At 42.1% G+C, this 19,826-nt stretch overlaps 1 protein-coding gene across 1 annotated transcript in view; it reads left to right on the forward strand.

Annotated features, from left to right (window-relative positions):
• The window catches only part of clstn2a (calsyntenin 2a), a 517,709-nt gene that overhangs the window by 135,356 nt on the left and 362,527 nt on the right, over positions 1–19,826 (forward strand). The window contains exon 2 of the mRNA XM_080185553.1: positions 17,263–17,298. Coding sequence (XP_080041679.1) covers positions 17,263–17,298 — 36 coding nt within the window. The remainder of the gene's footprint in view (positions 1–17,262; positions 17,299–19,826) is intronic.

Here is a 19,826-nt window from a genome sequence, read left to right on the forward strand (position 1 = left end):
CACCTCTGGCTAATGATCACTGCAGGTGATGGTTGCAAACACTTCAGCCTTATCCTTTGTATTAATGTGCTGGGTTCCCCATCACTGAGGGTGGAAATATTTCTGAAGCCACCTCCTCTGGTTAGTTGTTTAATTGTCCATCAGCTTTCACAACTGGATGTGGTAGGAGTGCAGAGATGTGATCAGATTTGTTAGTTGTGAGATTGTTTAGCTCACTCTATTGCATGTTGCTTCCACATTTGGCATGCATGTTGTCCTTTATTATAGCTTCACTAGGTTGACTTTCTCTTGGTTGTGTCTGATGCTGCTCCTGCTATGCTCTCCTCATTGTGCCAGTGTAGTCCATCTAGCTTGTGGGTAATGATTGAGTGGGAGATATGCTGGACTATAAGGTTACAAATTGTGGTTGAATACGATTCTGCTGGTGGCCCACAGTGCCTCATGGGTGCCCAGGCCCAGTTTTGAGTTGCTAGATCTGTCCTGAGTCAATCCCATTTAGCACAGTAGATGTACCACTCAACACAGTGTTTGTATCCTTAAGTATGAAGACAGGACTTTATCTCCATAAGGTTTGTGTGTTGGTCACTCCTACCAATGCTGTTCTGGACAGAGGCATCCGCGACAGCAGATTAGTGAGGGAGAAGTCAAATAAATTTCTTCCTCTTGTTGGTTCCCTCACTACTTGGTGCAGGTCTGGCATGGAAGATGAGTCCTTGAGGATGTGGCTAGCTTGGTCAGTAGTGGAGCCATCATACCACTCTTGGTGGTGGACATTTGAGATTCCCAACACAAAGTACATCCTGGACTCATGCAACCCTCCATACTTCTGTCAAGTGGTGTTAAACATGGAGGAGTATGCATGCACGTGTTTGACCTCCTGTCATCAGACATCATGGGATCCAGAGCTTTATTTGAAGACTCCCAAGACAACTCTCACCTGATTGTAACCACTGTGCTGCCACCTGTGGTGGATCTGTCTTCTGCCAGTGGGGCAGAAGACACCCAGGAGTGGTGATGGAAGAGTGGGGTGAATTATTTGTAAAGTATGATTCAGTGAGTATGACTCTTTGCTCAAGATGTCACTAATTTATCTGTGAGACAGGTCTCCCAATTTTGGCATAAGCTCCCAGATGTTAATAAGGAGGATTTTGCAGGGATGGCGATGCAGGGCTTGACATTTTCATTTCCAGTGCTTAGGTTGATGCTGGTGCTCTGTTGGGTTTTATCCTTTTTTGATGTTCCTGTTGTGGTCTAGTACAATTGAATGGCTCGCTAAGCTGTTGCAGAAAGCAGTTAAGAGTCTCCCACATTGCATTGTCTGGAATTGCGTGTAAGTCAGATCAGGTGATGACGGCCAATTTCCTTCCATAAGAGCTGACTAAATACTGTCGCCATTTGACTCCCAGCTTTCATTACCTTGAAACCAACTTTAAAGGACCATTTTTCCCCCCAAAAAGTTCAAAGCCATACATAGAGAAATCACCTGGTCAAATATCCAGCTTTGGCGCATCATTTTCCCATGGATCACGGGATGGGGTTCTTGATTGAACGAACACATTGATGGCTCATAAAGCATAATGAACACTTGGCACTGAAATTCCCTGGATGTTCAGTTATTTTTGTAAAAGGTGCTAGTGGAGTATTTGATGAAAGTAACTATTTAAAATGGTGTCTTGCAATGTAATGCAAATAGTAAACAATCACAGTATGCTCTAAAGTGGTCTTGGCTATGTTGCTGTCTACTGAAAGATAATTGATGTTTTTTTTAAATGCTATCAACATTCCTTCAAGTCTAGTTCTAATTAAGTTCTCCCACTGATACAGACTGACAGATCATCTTAAATTGTGTTTTAAATAATAGCTTCCACTTGGATGTGTTACCTTGCTCCACAAGGTCAGCCTGCCAGGTAGAGTCTCGTTTCATGCACCAGAAGCCCATTAGCAAAGGAGGATTGGGCACTCAGCAGGGGAAAAATACAAAGAAGAGAAAGATATTCTGCCGTTCCTAAAGCAACAACAGTAAGAAACAAAAATGTATCATATCAGATGTGTGGTCTCCTTCAATCGGTGGGAGACTGATCGTGGAGCAGGATGTTATAGTACAGTATAATGGTTCAACTCTGAGGGCAACGTGTATGAGCAAAAGCTCGTGTAATTAACATGCACGAGGCACTGATTACTTCAGTATTGCTGAGCTTGTGAAGAAAAGGACAGGTCAGGTGCCAGAACACTGACGTTCTTTGACTTAACACTTCCTATGACCGTATGCATAAGTGAACTGAGAAGATGAGAAAGCTTATTTGCGTAGCAATGTCTACGTTTAGAAAGTGGAATCAGAACCATCAGCCTCATTTTTCAGTGCAGTTTCTTGTGTGTCCTGGATTTCAAGGAATTGTAAGGCATTGCAAGAAGAGATGGGAGATTCAATGCAGTTGTGACTGGTTCAGTTCAATACAAATTAGGTTGGTTTTGAAAATTATAAACCTTGTAGAGTATTTAAAGATGGTTTGGGAGATGTTCAGTTGTGCAGTGTTCATGAAAAATCTGGTATAAAAGTGCTATTTGAAGTATGTTTTCAACACATGCACTTTAAAAGTTACAGAATATTTCTAGTTTTCTACTGTGGACTGCATTAATCTAAAACAACTCTTCTAATCTTTCAAATCAATATATGCTGGATAAACAATATATATTTAGTCTAATGACATTCAACTAAATTATAAAATGACACTCCATTATCTGTATGTATTTGGTTAGTCTGAATAATGTTACCATTAAAATGTTATACAGTTATGTTTTTGGACTCTGTCTTCAACTTAGTGTGCAATGAAGGGAGGCATTAACTTGTTCTGACACTTGCCATGACAACAAACTGTTGTGGCTTGATTATTAGCGATTAAAGGAAGGTTTTGATTGTCGTGCAACATGTTTATGGTTCGAAAGATGGTGAACCTCAAGTTCTAGAAAAGTGTTGACAATGTCAGATTGTAAACCTTTGTGCTTTAAACTATTCATTTAGTTCCTAGATGAAAGAGAGTTGGGGTTTCAAGGATAGCTATTCATCTCTATCTAGGTGCAAGGCCCACGTGATTCACATTGTTATGGTGATGGGCTCGGATGTGGGAAGGACCACAATGAAATTTAAAATGTCTTCCATTTTCTATTTCACTGACCAATATGGAAAATAATGAATGAAGTGATTCCCCGTTGCCTTCATTGGGAGCTTAAAGGATGTACAATTCTTCTTCCCAAAGAATCCTCAACCTTTAAGCAACGATTGTCCCTTTAAGTTCTTGCTCTTCTTCCATCATCACTAACATTTCCCATTTCTGCTGTTTTCCACAGCTTATAGCTCTGAACGTGAGACCTTGGAAATGGACCCATTTGCAAAAAGGCAGAGTGACCACCTGAGGTTGCAAATCACCTAGCTACTCTTGTTTGCATAGACAAAATCTAACCAAATTTATAATTAATCCAATTGAAGTCAACAGGATTTTCTCCCATTTTCCCAAAAAGAGTTCTGCTATCTCCCATTGAATGTTTGAAATCACACAGTGGTGAAAGGGTCAAAATGCAGGTGAGGGTCAGTTTCTGAGCTAGTGTAGCCCCAGCATCCTGGCCTTTGCTCAATATTTTTGCCTAACTCTTTCGGAAAGTTTCCTTCCTTGACACAGTGTGAAAAATGAGTTTCAAATCAGCTACAATACCTCAGCATCAATAGTAGCTGGACTTCTGAATTATTTGCAGGGTAAGGTTTTTTTCCTGAATGCTGTATAAGAATCGTTGTACAACTTCGGTACTTGGTATCAGTATCAAACATTTTGAATTCACAATTGGGTTATGATTTTGACTGTACTGGAGAAAATGTACATTGGCCTTGGAGGAATTATCCCAACTGCACCTTTTTAGCATTTCTACATTTCCAGCATAAGTCAAAATAGTGCAGCTAATTTATGCTCAAATCATCCAAATGTTGTGCTTTGGGCTTGTTATATAAGGTATTGCATTAGTGTAGTGGCACAGTGGTTAGCAGTACTACCTCACAATGCCAGGGACCCATGTTCGATTCCCAGCTCGGATTATTGTGCGGAGTCTGCACATTCTCCCCACGTCTATGCCAGTTTCCTCCTTGTGCCCCGTGTTCCTGCCACAGTCCGAAAGACGTGTTTGTTAGGTGCATTGGCCGGGCTAAATTCTCCCTCAGTGTACCTGAACAGGTGCTGGAGTGTGGCGACTGGGGGATTTTCACAGTACCTTCACTGCAGTGTTAATGTAAGCCTACTTGTGACTAATGAATTAAAATTTAATATGACCGTAACTAGTTGACTTGAGACTACTCCAGATCCCTTTCAGTTTAGTTACAGAAGTTGGCTAATATCTGTTATCCCCAATTACCCTTTTAACATTTTAAACCATTACATTTGTTTTCTATTACTGACAGGTCATGAAATAGTAACTAATTCTGGGAAAAGCAGTGTGTTCATAAGAGGGAAAGAGATTTCTGTTCAGTGAAGCTCTGAATCGGATGGCAGGTAATTGCTGGGGCATAATAAAATGGTGCTCTGGAGAATTCTTTATTACCCGTTCACTGGATAGAAGATATTTTTTCACTGGCCTTTGTTCTCCGTAGAAGTCTGTGACTTGAAGGCACTGGCAAATTACCTCGAAGCTGCTTTTCACGGATGTTAAAGAACTTCAAAGTACATGACACAACAAAGAAAGCTGCTTCCAAGTACATAACTTACTGGTCACACACTGTTCTGTCATCGCTCAGTTTTGCACTTGTTCTTTTTGCAAAGACTGGCCTTGCTGCCTTGTTTGTCATGATTTTCACAGATGACGTTCTCTGTCACGGAGTATGCAGACCTCTGGCACTGCGTGAAATAAAAATGGGCAGAAGCCATGCAAAGTCGGGGCAAGTTAGTTGCTAATGAATTAATCATTCCTGGCACCTCCTGCCGGCAGGGTGAATGAAGAATCCTCGCACACAAATGAGCAAAATCAAGCCTCTTTTTCTTTTGAGTGTTTTTGTTTCATTGCATTGCTCTCTCCCTGCTGCTTGATGTTTTGCCAGTGGAATTCAAGGCTGAACAAGCAGCGATGGAACTTCATTGATTGTAAAGAGATTTTAAGAGCTTGATTGTTATTCTTAGTGGCAGACACTTGCCATGATGCTTATTTTCAATACCAGTTTTCTCAAAACAATATCTATCTTGAGCTTTGAGAAGAGTTTAATATTTTGCACTAACGATTAACAATTCCACAACATAAGAGTACTGATCCTCCTTGCTATGATCAACACCGTTTTGGCTACATAGCACGTTTAAACCAAGTAATCCATAAAACTACCAACCAATGCAGGAGCACAGACAGGAGCAAAGCTGTTTCTTCTTCAGTTGTTTCTAAATCTCAGTATGCATGATCACGGAGAAAATGATCCAACGCACAGCAATATTGTACAACAAGTCTCATTAATTTGCATGTGTTGATTGCAAATAATGCAGTTCTTACCACTGGAAAACGCTATTCCAGCTGAACTAAGTTGTAGTGTGCATGGTTTATAATGGCAATCTTTGTCCTAGAACCATATCGGTCATATTCAAGGCATTCCCTTGAAAAACTTTAATCCCTGGTTCAAGAAATAAATAAAATTGAATACTTGCATAAATTGGAAAAATGAAGCCATGGGGCCTGGTGATAAGAATGAGGTGCAGATTGAAAATCACTTTGCAACATTGAAAGGCAAATGCATTAAACAGGCTCATCCCAGAGGGAGTTTGTTAAATGAACACCACTGACCAAGTAGTTAATGTTTTTGACGTATTGTTATGACTGTTGGAGCTTAAAAGACTGTCTTCTTTAATTAATGGTAAAATGGAGAGGAGGATGTGAATGACAAAAAGCCATGTGATCTAGTCACCATGAGAACTGGGTTAAAACTTCTGGAAAGGAAAGTGCCATGTTTAATGCCTGTATGCAGAAGGGGAAAAGTTTTTTTTATTAGTCTCAAGTAAGGCTTACATTAACATTGCAATGAAGTTACTGTGAAATTCTTCTAGTCGCCACAGTCCAGCGCCTGTTTGGGTCAATGCACCCAACCAGCACGTCTTTCAGAATGTGGGAAGAAACCAGAGCACCCGGAGAAAACCCACACAGACATGGGGAGAACATACAAACTCCTTACAGACAGTGACCCAAGCTGGGAATCAAACCTGGGTGCCTGGTGCTTTGAGGCAGCAATACTAACCACTGTGCCACCCAGAGGTAACTCTTCTTGCTATTTACAGGCATGTCAGACACAGGAATTTGGAGGAAGAAGACACTCGATGGCTATGCCAAGCATGAGAAAATGAGTGATTTTTGGTTTAACCACCAAGCAAGCTGTTGGCAAGGAGGGATTATTAGTTCAAAGGAAAAAAAATTGTGAAGGAATTAGATGACAGAATCACCAAAATGTATCTTGCTGCAGGCAGTCAGAAGAATTGAATAGAAGTTTTTTTTTTGTTTAACATTGGGAAGATTCACAAAAAAAGAGATCCTTTTTAAAGCTTGGATTAGCTGGGAATGTTAAACACAAAATTGCAGTTCTGCTGAAAGCGGAATGTATTATATAAAGTGGCAAGAGGTTTTTGGTTGAATTTAAGAAGTTGTAAGGAATACCTTTTCTGTGTTTTAGTGCATTTGACTAATCACTATTGCAGGAGTGATGATTTAGTGTATTTGTTACAGTAAAAGTCCTAGCATGAAATCTTGGGCGATCCTTGAATTATTCCTTGGGAAATTCATCTCTTTTTAAATGTTAGTGGCCTCCACCAGGTCATCAGAAGAATTATTAGAATCATAGAATCCTTACAGTATGGAAGGAGGCCATTCGGCCTAACAACCTGCACTGACAACAAATCCACCCTATCCCCGTAATCCTACATATTTACCCTGTTAATCTCCCCAAGACTAGGGTCAATTTAGTATGGCCTAACGTGCACATCTTTGGGAGGAAATCTGAGCACCCGGAGGAAACCCATGCACACACGGAGGGAACATGCAAACTCCACATGGGGAGTGACCCAAGCTGGGAATTGAACCTGGGTCCCTGGTGCTGTGAGGCAGCAGTGCTAACCACTATGTCACCCAATTATTCAACTTTAACTATGAGTAGCTGACTGACCAATCTTTTCTGATTGTTCAATGTTAAGGTCTTGCTATTAACAAATGGCAGAGAGGTGTAGGGGAGCCTAATAACAGGTGATGTAGCTAGTATGGCTGGGAATGCTAACCTGAAGGCCCAATTAAAAAATTAAATTGAGTTCGGTTGCTCAATTGCAATATTCTTACCCCTCTGTTCAGTGATAATTGGAGGCAGGGCTATTTAAAATATGCGGCCATAAGTCTGAGGGTTTTATATTCTGCATTCCACTGTAACAATTAAATTCAAATTGCTGGCTCATTTTAAACACTGCTGGATGGCTTTCTTTCCTCGACTTTACTCTGCAATTTGAGGGATGATATCCTGTGGGAAAGTTGCCAGAATGGATTTATTAGTCACTCTCTACAATTCTGAGACTGGTGTGGTTTATAAGGTTTGCAATGGATTTCCACAGGGCCCGTTACCATGGTTGCACATTGGCTCAGTTAAGATTTGTATGTTTTTAAAAAGAAAATTTACCTGCAGCCACCAGTTTATAGGACATCATTGGAAGGTTCTTTGGTTTGGGTCAGTATGAATGCGTATTTACATTACTGTCCACAATGAATGAACTCTGAAATGTGACATTATTGCTTAGTAACAAATTCAATGTGCACACGTGCACCAAATTGTATCCAGTGTTTCACAGAGATGGGAGGATGAAGCTGAATTTGATCAAACCTGAATTCTGAGTTTATGCATCTGGGAAGGGCTTCCAACTCTGGCTTGAGGCATCCCTGAATGTTTGCTAATGAGATATTCCAACAACATGACTGTGTGATGCCAGAGCTCATAGCATCTTAAAGTTAAAAGTTAAAGTTTATTTATTAGTCACAAGTAAGGCTTGCCTTAACACTGCAATGAAGTTGCTGTGAAATTCCCCTAGTCGCCACACTCTAGTGCCTGTTCGGGTCAACGCACCTAATTATCACGTCTTTCAGATTGTGGGAGGAAACCAGAGCACCCGGAGGAAATCCACGCAGACAAGGGGAGAATGTGCAAACTCCACACGGACAGTGACCCAAGCCAGGAATCAAACCTGGGTCCCTGGCACTGTGAGGCAGCCGTTCTTACCACTGTGCCACCAATGGCTTGCATAAGTGCTTTTGCATTTCCCTCAAAATGTTTAGGTCCTCTGTCTTTAAGTGAGAAGGAAAGACGGGGAAATAGGGCAACTGAGGGGAAGGAAGCAAGAAGGATGTGGGGATAGGCTATCCAAGGTGGAGGGGCTGATTTGCAAAGGTGGAAGCAATTTTAATTCTTCCAGAAACTAATTGTAACTCCCTGAAGTTACACTGATCGCTGATGGTAAAGAGATCATTCTCAGATTTCCCTCATAGCAAACAACAATGGGAGTCTAAAGTTAACTGATAAGGGAATGTAATAATCCAATTATTTCTGACTAGCAATACTCATCTAACAGTGAAAAGGTGCAGAAAAAATATGCAGTCGTGGTTCCAGGGATAAAGGACTTAAACTGTGTGGATAGATTGAAAAATATGTGGCTGTTCTCCCTACAAGAGAAGATTGAGAGGAGATTTGATGGAGGTGCTGAAGATCATAGGTGTAGACAGAGTTGATGGAGAAAAATTGTTCCTATTGTCAAAAAGGTCAAGGATCAGAGGACACGGAGTTAAGCTGATATGAAAAAAAACTAGTGAAGACGAGCAAAAATCTTCTTAACTTTTTTGAATGGAATGGTTAGGATAAGGAAGACAGCCTGACAGAAGTTGGAGACAGACTTGAACATATTTTTCATTGGGGAATTACATAATTATCCAGACTGCCTTGCAACTTGAAGGGCTAAATTCTCTGGGTAGTATTTGCACAAACCTTGCCCAGGGTGTGTTTTCTGATGGCAAAGGCAGCTTGCCATTGGCCATGTGGCAGAATCTTTGGTCCTGTCGATGTCTGTGACACTTTCTGTGACTTGCCTATCCTGCCACTGGAGAACCCACCATTGGGTGAGATGGGAGGGGTCACCTTTGGCAGGACTGAATGGTCCCACTGGTGGGTAGTGGGAAGGGTCAGAAAATAATGCTCCGTGATTTTATTTTAACTTGCTGTTATTTACCCTGAAATCTGGAGGGAAATATCCAGGAATCTACTGGAATAGGTATTTTAACAGCCAGTCACCGCTGGTGACAACACAAAGACACATTTCCTGTCTGTGTGGTTTGCACAAGTGCTATTTGCTGACTGTTGCAACTTAAAACCAAACTTGTATTTTCTAAGCTCTGCAATTCATTCTTCGTCAGCTTTGCTGCTGGTGGTGAGGATGTCACCGTCAGGGACAACCAAAATCAATGGTATTTCAGTGAGTCCTGCAAGAGTAACTGCAAAGAGAGAGTAACACAAACAGACAGAAAGAAGTGGAGTAACACAATGGGGAGAGGGACAGTTCTGTGATCCGTGCCATTATCCTTGGGCCTGAATTTTTGCAGTCGCAACAATAGCAAAACTGTCATCACTCACCATTACCCTGTAAAACTGACAACAACTACTGGTGTTCAAGCATGTGCAGTTTAAAGCAGAAATTCAGAAGTTCCGCTCATTAATTCTTTGTTTCTCCATTGGATACATGGTTCAAGTGTTTGCTGGTGGAAATAATTGAAGTCAATTGAATTAATCTGAACTTACACTTTTACAATATCTAATATCACTGTAAAAACTCTTTAAAAGCAAGCCTTGCCAGTTTTAAAGTTAAGTTCATAATTATTGCTGTACAATCTCTCCCTGGTCATGAAAATCAATTTTAAATTCCTGGAATGTCGAAAGTCTCCACTGTAATGAAATTGTGGACTTTTTTTAAGTTTATGATATTTCAACTTCTCCCATAACCCCATGTCTATGTTCCAATCTTTATTTTGTTGTTTGTAAAGTGACTTTAAAAATGAATGGGAATTAGTGCTTTTTCTTCCTGCTTCGTCGACTGGCAATCTTTCACTGCGATTGGCAGTTCAGCCTGCTTGATGACAATCTGGAAGCTGAAGATTCCTGATAGCAAATGTGCCACTTTTACTCAGTGAGCTGCAAATCGCAGTCTTATAGCACTTAATGCAATAAAAGTGCCAGGATGCAATTCTCGCCAGTAGGGGAGGAGGGAGGGCGGAGCCTTATCTCACTAGGGAAGCCAAATGCTGAGCCGTAGGGGCGCCATTGGACTGGGAGATCAGCTGCAATCCCCTCCCCCACTTGCCCCTTGGACTCATCCCGTGGATATCGCCACCACCCATCCCTGCTAATCGTCCCTCCCCAGTCATACCTACTGCCCCTGTAATGGTGGCTGGTGAGCAGTGCCAAGGTATCCTGTGGGGAGTGCCATTGTGGCATTGCCCTATGGGCACCGCCTGGTACCCAACCCCCCACCCCCACCCCCACCCCCACCCCCACCTCAGGGTTTCAGTGGCCTCTGATCCCTCCAGCGAAGTCACTTCATTTGGTCTCACGCTAGTGGAGGCCATCTGTGATCCTCGCCAGTGAGAAGCATGACTGGTGAACAGGTAAGTTGGAATGAGCCCAGACAATTGTGCCCATGACTCATCAATGACATGCTGATCACGTCACTAATATTTAAAATGGCTGAGGCGAAACAGGGCTTGTAAGATCAGGGGAGGTGAGGCGTTTTTCGTCGATCACCCTAACTTACTACCTCGCCTCACCAAATGGCGGTGAGACAAGGTCATAACGTTCATGCTTAGTGCTTCAAATTGTGGTCATTGCTGCAAAACATTTCAAGCAGTTTTTATTTACACATTCTGTAGCTATTGCTTTTGTGTTCTTTATTTATAAATTATGTTTTCACTGTCATAAAGCAAAATATTAAATGTTGTTTGGGACATGGTGATACTGAGACTCTCAACTATATTCAGTGTAATAATATTTCCAAACAGCAGGCAAATATCATCAGATCAAATTCCTGGGGCCATGTCAAGTTAGAGTTGGCAATCCTGCCCTGAAACCTGAGTCAAAAAGTCCCCTTGCACTTGCACCGTATCTTGGGCAGCACAGTGGTTAGCACTGCTGCCTCCCAGCACCAGGACCTGGGTTTGATTCCTGGCTTGGGTGACTGTCTGTCTGCGTGGAGTTTGCACATTCTCCCCATGTCTGCGTGGGTTTCCTTCAGGTACCCCTGTTTCCTCCCACAGCTTGAAAGACACGCTGGTTAGGTGCATTGACCTGAACAGGCACTGGAGTGTGGTGCCTAGGGGATTTTCACAGTAGCTTCATTGCAGTGTTAATGTAAGCCTACTTGTGACTAATAAATACTTTAAAAAAGTGCACGCAGCTTCTCCCAATCAATAGCAGATTTACCCAGCTTGATCTTTCTGCCTGCCTTGTTGGATTCTGATTATATTTGAAGGCGAAAACTTTGAAATGGAACTTTGGTCAGTACTGATCTGGGCTTGGACTTCACATGTCAAAACCGTGGGGCACAGATCAACCTGAACCAAACTGAGATGTTGCATGGCTTTGTGTTTTGGCCCTTCACACCTGGCACATTGTCTGAAAATCACTTCACCAACATTTCTAAATCATTCCTGGCCTAGACTTGAGAAAGGATAGTTTTCATTCAATGATAGAAGTGACAGTACGTGGTGGAGGAGGCCATTTGGGCTCAGTGTTTTCTCTCTCTCTCTCTCTCTCTCTCTCTCTCTCTCTCTCTCTCTCGTAACCCCACTTCCACTAGCAAGTGGACCACTTCCTTTACAAATCTATAATATAATTTCCTTTTACATGAAGTTTTTGTCTCTGCCTCAGTTGAAATATGTTGAAAATTCCGTCTACTATTTCTCAATTCATGGACTTTTCTTCTCCCTTCCCCATTGTGTCTTCCACTAACAATCCTTGTATTTTATTCTTGAGTTTCCCCATTAGCACACAACTGGGAAAAAATCTTTCACTATTTATCAACAGTCCTGTTCCAAAGTTTCAATCATCCATTCACAGGCTGCTCCCCGTCAATGCCACTCTCAGTTATCGCCTAGCTGTTGCTGCTACTATGGGATATGCTGGTCACATGACTGACCCCCCACCCCACCCTGCTTCACAGCCCAACCACTCACTTGAGTCTCAAATTCCTACTCTGTCTCTTCAGGCCCCCATTCTCCAGTATTCTTTCCTTCCACCTTATGCTTGGATGCCTATGCACACCTCTTGTTCCGAGCTCTGCCAAAATCAAAGATGTTCTGTCAGGGCTTGGAATTCCTGATCCTCTCAATTCTAAATTCTCCAGCCCTCTGGCGACTGCATTCCACGTAGGTATGGCATCCTGAATCGCTGCTGGGATGAAATCACATGGAGCCTGAAGTGTTAGCGGCAGCCAATGGCATCACAGAATGTGGGTTGATTGGGGGATGGGGAGAGGTGATTGTGGTGAGCGTTGGGAAATTCATAATGATTTCCTGGGTTACTTGACGAGTGGTGTACATGATTCTGCAGGGGTCTCTTCTTTCAGGAAGGTTGGGAAAGCAACCTCTGGGTTCCAATTTCTCAATGATCTGCTTTTACTTAGAATGATGTGGCGATGCCAGTATTGGACTGGGGTAAAAACATTAAGAAGTCTCACAACACCAGGTTATAGTCCAACAGGTTTATTTGGTAGCAAAATCCACTAGCTTTTGGAGCGCTTGCTGCTTCTTCGTCAGGTGAGTGGGAGTTCTACTCACAAACTGGGCATATAAAGACACAAACTCAATTTACAAAATAATGGTTGGAATGCGAGTCTTTACAGGTAATCAAGTCTCAAAGGTACAGACAATGTGAATAGAGAGGGTGTTAAGCCTAGGTTAAAGAGATGTGTATTGTCTCCAGCCAGTACAGTTCCTGAGATTTTGCAAGCCCAGACAAGTCGTGGGGGTTACAGAAAGTGTAACATGAACCCAAGGTCCGGTTGAGGCTGTTCTCATGTGTGCGGAACTTGGCTATCAGTCTCTGCTCAGCGACACTGCGTTGTTGTGTCATGAAGGCAGCCTTGGAGAATGCTTACCCGAAGGTCCGAGACCGAACGCTGAAGTGTTCCCCAACAGGAAGAGAACACTGTTGCCTGGTGATTGTTGAGCGATGTTCATTTATCTGTTGTCGTAGCAACTGCATGGTCTCCCCAATGTATCATGCCTCAGGACATCCTTTCCTGTAGTGTATCAGGTAGACAATGTAGGCCGAGTTGCAAGTGTACATACCATGTACCTGGTGGATGGTGTTCTCAGGTGAGATGATGGCATCCGTGTCAATGATGCGGCACGGCTTACAGAGGTTGCTGTGGCAGGATTGTGTGGTGTTGTGGTCACCGTTCTCCTGAAGGCTGGGTAGTTTGCTGCGGACGATGGTCTGTTTGAAGTTGTGCAGTTGTTTGAAGGCAAGAAGTGGAGGTGTCGGGATGGCCCTGGTGAGATGTTCGTCTTCATCAATGACATGTTGAAGGTTCTGGAGAAGGTGTCATAGCTTCTCCGCTTCAGGGAAGTACTGGGCGACGAAGGGTACTCTGTCCACTATGTCCTGTGTTTGTCTTCTGAGGATGTGGTTTTTCACTATGGCGCGTTGGAACTGTCGATCGATGAGTCGAGCACTATATTGGGGTAAACGCTAACAGCCACGGCATTCAACCTCTGATCTTCGGGTAAGCATTCTCCAAGGTGGCCTTCACGACTCATGACAGCGCAGAGTCACTGAGCAGAGACTGGTAGCGAACATGATTCCGCATACGTGAGGACAGCCTCAACTGGGATCTTGGGTTTGTGTCACACTATCTGTAACCCCCCCATGACTTGCCTGGGCTTGCAAAATCTCACTGACTGTCCTGTTTGGAGACAATACACATCTCTTTAACCTGTGCGTAACACTGTCTCCACTCACATTGTCTGTACCTTTTTAAGGCTTGATTATCTGTAAAGACTTGCATTCCAACCATTATTTTGTAAATTGAACTTGTGTCTTTATATGCCCTGTTTGTGAATAGAACTCCCATTCACTTGACGAAGGCGCAGCAAGTGCACCGAAAGCTAATGGATTTTGCTCCCAAATAAACCCTTTGGACTTTAACCTGGTATTGTGAGACTTCCTACTGTGTTTACTTAGAATGGTGAGAGGTGGCATGGAAAAGCTGATCTAAGCTGGAACCTTTTGATTTGGAAACTGCTTTGCAGCTCGTTGCCTGACCTCATTGTGCTGCAAGAGCAACAGAAAATGTAATTGCGGCCCTATTCAATTTACACCTTGCTTTTTCTGAGTTTGGCAAAAACGCATTCCATAATATTTTTTCATTCCAGTCGTAAAAAATCTGATTTTAAATTATTTGTCAAATTTCATGTTGCGATACCTCAGCTAACCTTCCATGATTACTATTATACATCGTAGACTAGTGTTACAGTAGGGTCAGCTGCATACTAGGAACAGCAGATCTTTGCTCCCTTTCCAACACTGCATTTCAGCTTGGTGTACTAATCAATGAATGATTCTTGTGTATGTTGTAGCAGAAGTCAGCCGTGGGCATATAATTATCTGGTTAGCCCTTTGCTGATTCTAGGAGGGGTGAAGGACTTTGCCGTTTTAATCTGAATGAAATATTTGCAACATAATTAGTTGCTGCTCTGTTACGTAATAACACATTTCTAATGACTTCCATTTTTCACTGACACAAGTTTAACCTTTTATGATTTACTTTATTTCTCGGACATCCTTCACTCTTCATGTTCTTGATGACAAAAGCAGCTTAACAGCTTCAACATGTATTAATAGGATCTTGGCCCCCTTTCTTTAATTGCGCAGTTTTCAAATGAATCGACTGTATCTCACTGAAGTGAAAACCATTAAGGGTTGGCAAGTGTTCCCATGCCTGCCTCAAAATCTATTGTATTGCATGAAGAATTTATAAATTAAAGGAGACATGGATGGCAAATTAAGAGACTTAAAGGGAAAAGACAAACTATGGTCTGAAGTTGGAATGTATTAATTAAGTGTCAAGCCTCATACGGCCTCAGTGTTTATGGATAATTAATGAAAATGAGATTTTTATATACAAAGCTGGACATTAGTACTTTAATGATTTATGTATAACAAATACATTTTTAATTTCTTGATCAATGTGACTGCTACATACGACACAGTCTTAAATCAATTAATTCTTTTTGTTTGTAAAATCTGAGACACTGGATTGCAATATTGAAACTGGGAGAGACATTTTAAAAGATTATGGGACCAGTAATCCAAAGGCTTGGATTGATGACCCAGAAAAAAATGTCGTCAAATCCCACCACAGCAGCTGGGGAACTTCAATTAATTAAATAAACTGGTCTCATTAAGGGGACCATGAAATTCTTGTTAAAAATTCCCTCTGATTCGGAAGTGTCCTTTGGGGAAGGAAATCTGCCATCCTTGTTGTCATTTAATCTCTCTTAAATTGTACCCTAATGTAGACTTTCCCTTTCCTTCCCTCCCCTCCACCTCTTTGCCCTTCTCTGCCTCAACAATGTTTTTTTTATCCCCTTTTTTTATCCTGTTTTCCACCTTTTTTTCCCCTTAACACTGTCTTACCCAACCTGCCCCCACAATACCATGCCTCACAAAAATGATCTCTTACCTGTTACAGGTTGTCCTTTGTCACAATGTTTACCTTTGTTCTGCCATTCTGACCTCGTGATGTGCCACTATCAGCACCCTTCCTAGTCATGATCTGCACCGTTTACATTCCCTTTGACCATTTGTCCATGATATTTTTGTCAATCTCTCCTGAGCCTCCCACCTATCACTGGCCTTCTATTCTGCCCCTACTGCTCCATCCCCGCTCCACACAGCAGAATAAATCTCATCCTATTTCCAGTTCTGTTTATCTTTGATGAAGAGTCATCCCAAACTTTAAAGGTTAGCTCTGTTCCCTCTGCACAGATGCTGTTAGACCTACTGGGATTTTCCAGCATTTCCTGTTTTTGTTTCAGATTCCAGCATCCACAGTATTTTGCTTTTGCCTTTCCCTGCCTCGCTATTTGATTTAAAACCCATTACATCTCTGACCTTTCTCTCTCTAAATGCTGCCTAACCTGCTGGGTATTTCAAGCAATTCCTATTTTATCTCATCTTGTTTGCTGTTGAAATCTGGCTCCAAAAATTGATCCTACAGCTTATTGTCACCTCTTTGATTCATGAGCTTATAGAATGTTGAGTGATGACATTGCAAATGTTCTCATCACTTCAATGTAAATTTAGAAAAACTTTGGGTTAGATCTTACAGCCTTTTGCTGACAAATTTGAAGGCAGGTGGGGTACTTGTGAAGTAAAGCAGATGGCCTCTTGTTCACCCTGACCCCCCTCCCATTTATAGTGGGCAAGGAAGCCTGTCTGTGCTTGGATCTATCAAAGTCCTTGAGTGGCTAATTAGCGCATAAAGGCCTCCTTTGTCACTATTTTAACTGTGATGGGAAGGCAGTGGCCAGACAGGGAGCGTGGGCAGTTTTCACAGTAAGGGCTGCATTAGATCAAAAAGACGATTAGAACCTTCTTTTGGACAGTCTTGTGCTCTGAAATCCAGGCCTTTACCTCCTTTCTATAGCCTGCCAACCAGGCCTGTCCAAAATCCTGGAAGTCCAGGCCTAATCACCACTTCCTCTACAGGACAATCTGTCGTCCCAACAGTGACCACTGTTTGAACCTGGGGCTGCTTGGATTACAGAACTGCCAACCAATCAGATTAGATAGTAGCTCTCAAAGGTAGGATTTCCACCCATGATTGAGGGGGAAGAGGAAGTGATTTTACCCTGAAATAATTAAGGCTGTTCCTGTGAAGCAACTGCCTTTTGGGCGAGCAGATGCACAGCCAGCTTTTCAGTCCAGGAAGCGGGTAATAAAGTCACTCCATAAAATCCAGCCCATTAGTATCCCTCCACCCAAGATAGTATTGCAACTGTCTCTCTCATTAAATGAAATGCCATTTGCTTGAGACACCAAAACCTGGGGGAATGTTAATCCTCCAATTTTCATCAGAACATGTTTTGCAAATGTGAACTTCATTATTTATCTTTACAGTCAATAATTTTTTTTTCTTAATCAGTCTCTTGAGTGACATTATTCTTTTCTTCTCTGCACAGGGCACAATCTTGGGGCCAACCACAGCTACAAAAGAGGTACTACACTTTTATTCTAATCTTCTAGGACTAATTACAATATATTGATGGATAAGATTTAAATCAGCATGATTATTCTGATATGCCATGTTGATATGCAATAAATTAATAATTGTTGACTTGTTTGGCTGTACTATTGCACAAGATGTAACATAATCATTGCTTCATATAAAATTGTATTGTGGTCTTTGGAGCTGTAGCTGCATTTTGTTTACTTAAACATAATTATCACATTCATGATAGGTACTCTCTTTGAGTACTTTGTGGACACAATTTCTGGCTTGGATTACTGTCTGTGGGGAGCCTGCATGTTCTCCACATGTCTGTGTGGTTTCCTCCAGCTGTTCCAGTTTCCTTCCACAATCTGAAAAACGTGCTGGTTAGGTACATCGACCATGATAAATTCTCCCTCAATGTACCCGAACAGGTGCAAGAATGTGGCAACTAGGGGATTTTCACAGTAACTTCATTGCAGTGTTAATGTAAGCCTACTTGTGATACTAATAAATAATAAAAGTGAACTAGATTTTCCACCAGCGGCTATAATTGGATGGAAAATCTAACTCTATTCTCTTATTCCTTAGTTTATTGGAAGGCTTGGGGTAAAACAAAGTTGAAGTGATGATATTGTGCAGCTCACTAAGAGTAGGGGTTTGCAGCAGTCATCAGGGACTTCTACAAGGCTTAGTGCCTAAATATAATTTCTCAAAGCCTGTATAACAGCAGCTATCTTTTTTTTCGAATTTTTTTTTCATACCTTCACCAAAACCAATAGCAGTAATGAACTTTCAGCATTCAACGTGATGCTGATGTTACATTTCCAAGTGAATCATTGCTGCTTCCTCTTATTTTCTCCAAGCGCAGTAAGTATCTTGTAAGACCATGGTTACCTCATTCCTTTTATTGGATGGGCATTTTAATTATCACGTACAAAAACCAAATCTGAAAAATCATACACCTCTTTTCACATGAACTACAGGATTTGAATCAGATGAGAAGCATTGTGGTGATTAAATGCATAGCCCATGAAAATTGTTATGAAATGTGTGATGAACAGCTTTAACATCACAATAGAGGTTTGTGCAAATAAGATTTTTCAATGTTTGAACATTACAATTTGCTGGCCACTGCAAGTGCAGGGAATCTCATTCATAGCAATCCGTTTTCTATTTATGATGGGAATCGGGTGGTGGGGTTTGGTAAAATCGTGCAAGTATGAATATTATAGATTGGAGCAAATTAATTGCTTTCCCATTAAATCTCTTCATTGTCGCTTTTACATAATGGCTACACTAATAATCGATTTAATACAAGTTCAAGTATGAAAACCCAAATTCAGAACATTACATAATCTGGGCTGACAATTCATTGCAGCATTGAAGAGGTGCTGCATTTTCTCTGAGATGCCATCTTTCAGCTGAGACTATAAGCCTGTTTAATATTTAAGTAATGCACGATTGCTTTAAGAACAGGTCACGTGATTTGATGGTGATGTCATTTGGGGTTTCACAGTCTCCTGTTCTTAGTTTCAGTTTGTGCTCTATGCAGGAAAAAGCTCCTAGTATAAATCTGTTGTTTGCTTGAATCTAAGGGCCCTATTTTGATTCTAGATGCTGGGTGGACTTGAAACTGGGAGTGTTTCAAATCTGACTTTTAGATCCATTCTCAGATGTCCCCTTACGCACTCCATGTACAAAAATATCAGCGATTCCGAATCGTGCTGTACAAGCTGTAGGCTGGACTTAATGCGCCCAAAACACAGCAGCTCTGATCAGGGCCTCCAACTGCACATGCGCAGAAAAAAAAATATAATGCTGCTCCCCTGGCACATCCCTCCCAGGCCAGATAATGCCTCCCCCTAGCTTCCATAGAAATTGCCCCACACCCTAAAACATTATTGACCCCTTTTATCCCCCTGCCATCCAGACCAATCGCTGGCCTCTCCCCCTCCCCACACTGATCCCAGACAGAATTGCAGTGGATCTGCCCCCCCCCCCCCTCCACTTTGCCCTCCACTGATCTCAGACAGAGTGGTAGTGGACCCACCTCTTCTCACCCCACAATGATCTTGAGCACAATGGCAACCAACACACCTTCCCACCACCACTGATTTTCAAGCAGAGAGCCATCCAATGCTAGGCACTTACTTCCTCACTAACTGGAGTGCCTGAATTGGACTTCTATCGAACATGTCCGATTCACGCCAATTCTGGATGGGCGAATGCAGTGGTAAAGGGGGAAGTGCTGGTAAGATTGGGCATGCAGTCCATTAAGTCAATTTAAACTCATGCAAATGCATTTAAATGGCCACCATGCCCATTCTGGGCGTGGTCCTGATTGCAGCCATTTTTGTGCCTTGGTAAAGGGGAACATGTGTGGAGGAGAGTGCGGATCGGACTACTTGCCTCAGCCCGACTTTACCAAGTTTTCGCATCTGAAAACGGGTGCCGCACAACAGTAGAATCAGGCCCTAGGTGTCTAAGCCACAGCTTTTTTTCTTTGTTTCAAACTCGCAACCCCTAACATAA

This window comes from Carcharhinus amblyrhynchos, chromosome 3, assembly GCF_965287045.1.
Source record: "Carcharhinus amblyrhynchos chromosome 3, sCarAmb.v2.hapA, whole genome shotgun sequence".
In the NCBI taxonomy this organism is placed as follows: Eukaryota; Metazoa; Chordata; class Chondrichthyes; order Carcharhiniformes; family Carcharhinidae; genus Carcharhinus; species Carcharhinus amblyrhynchos.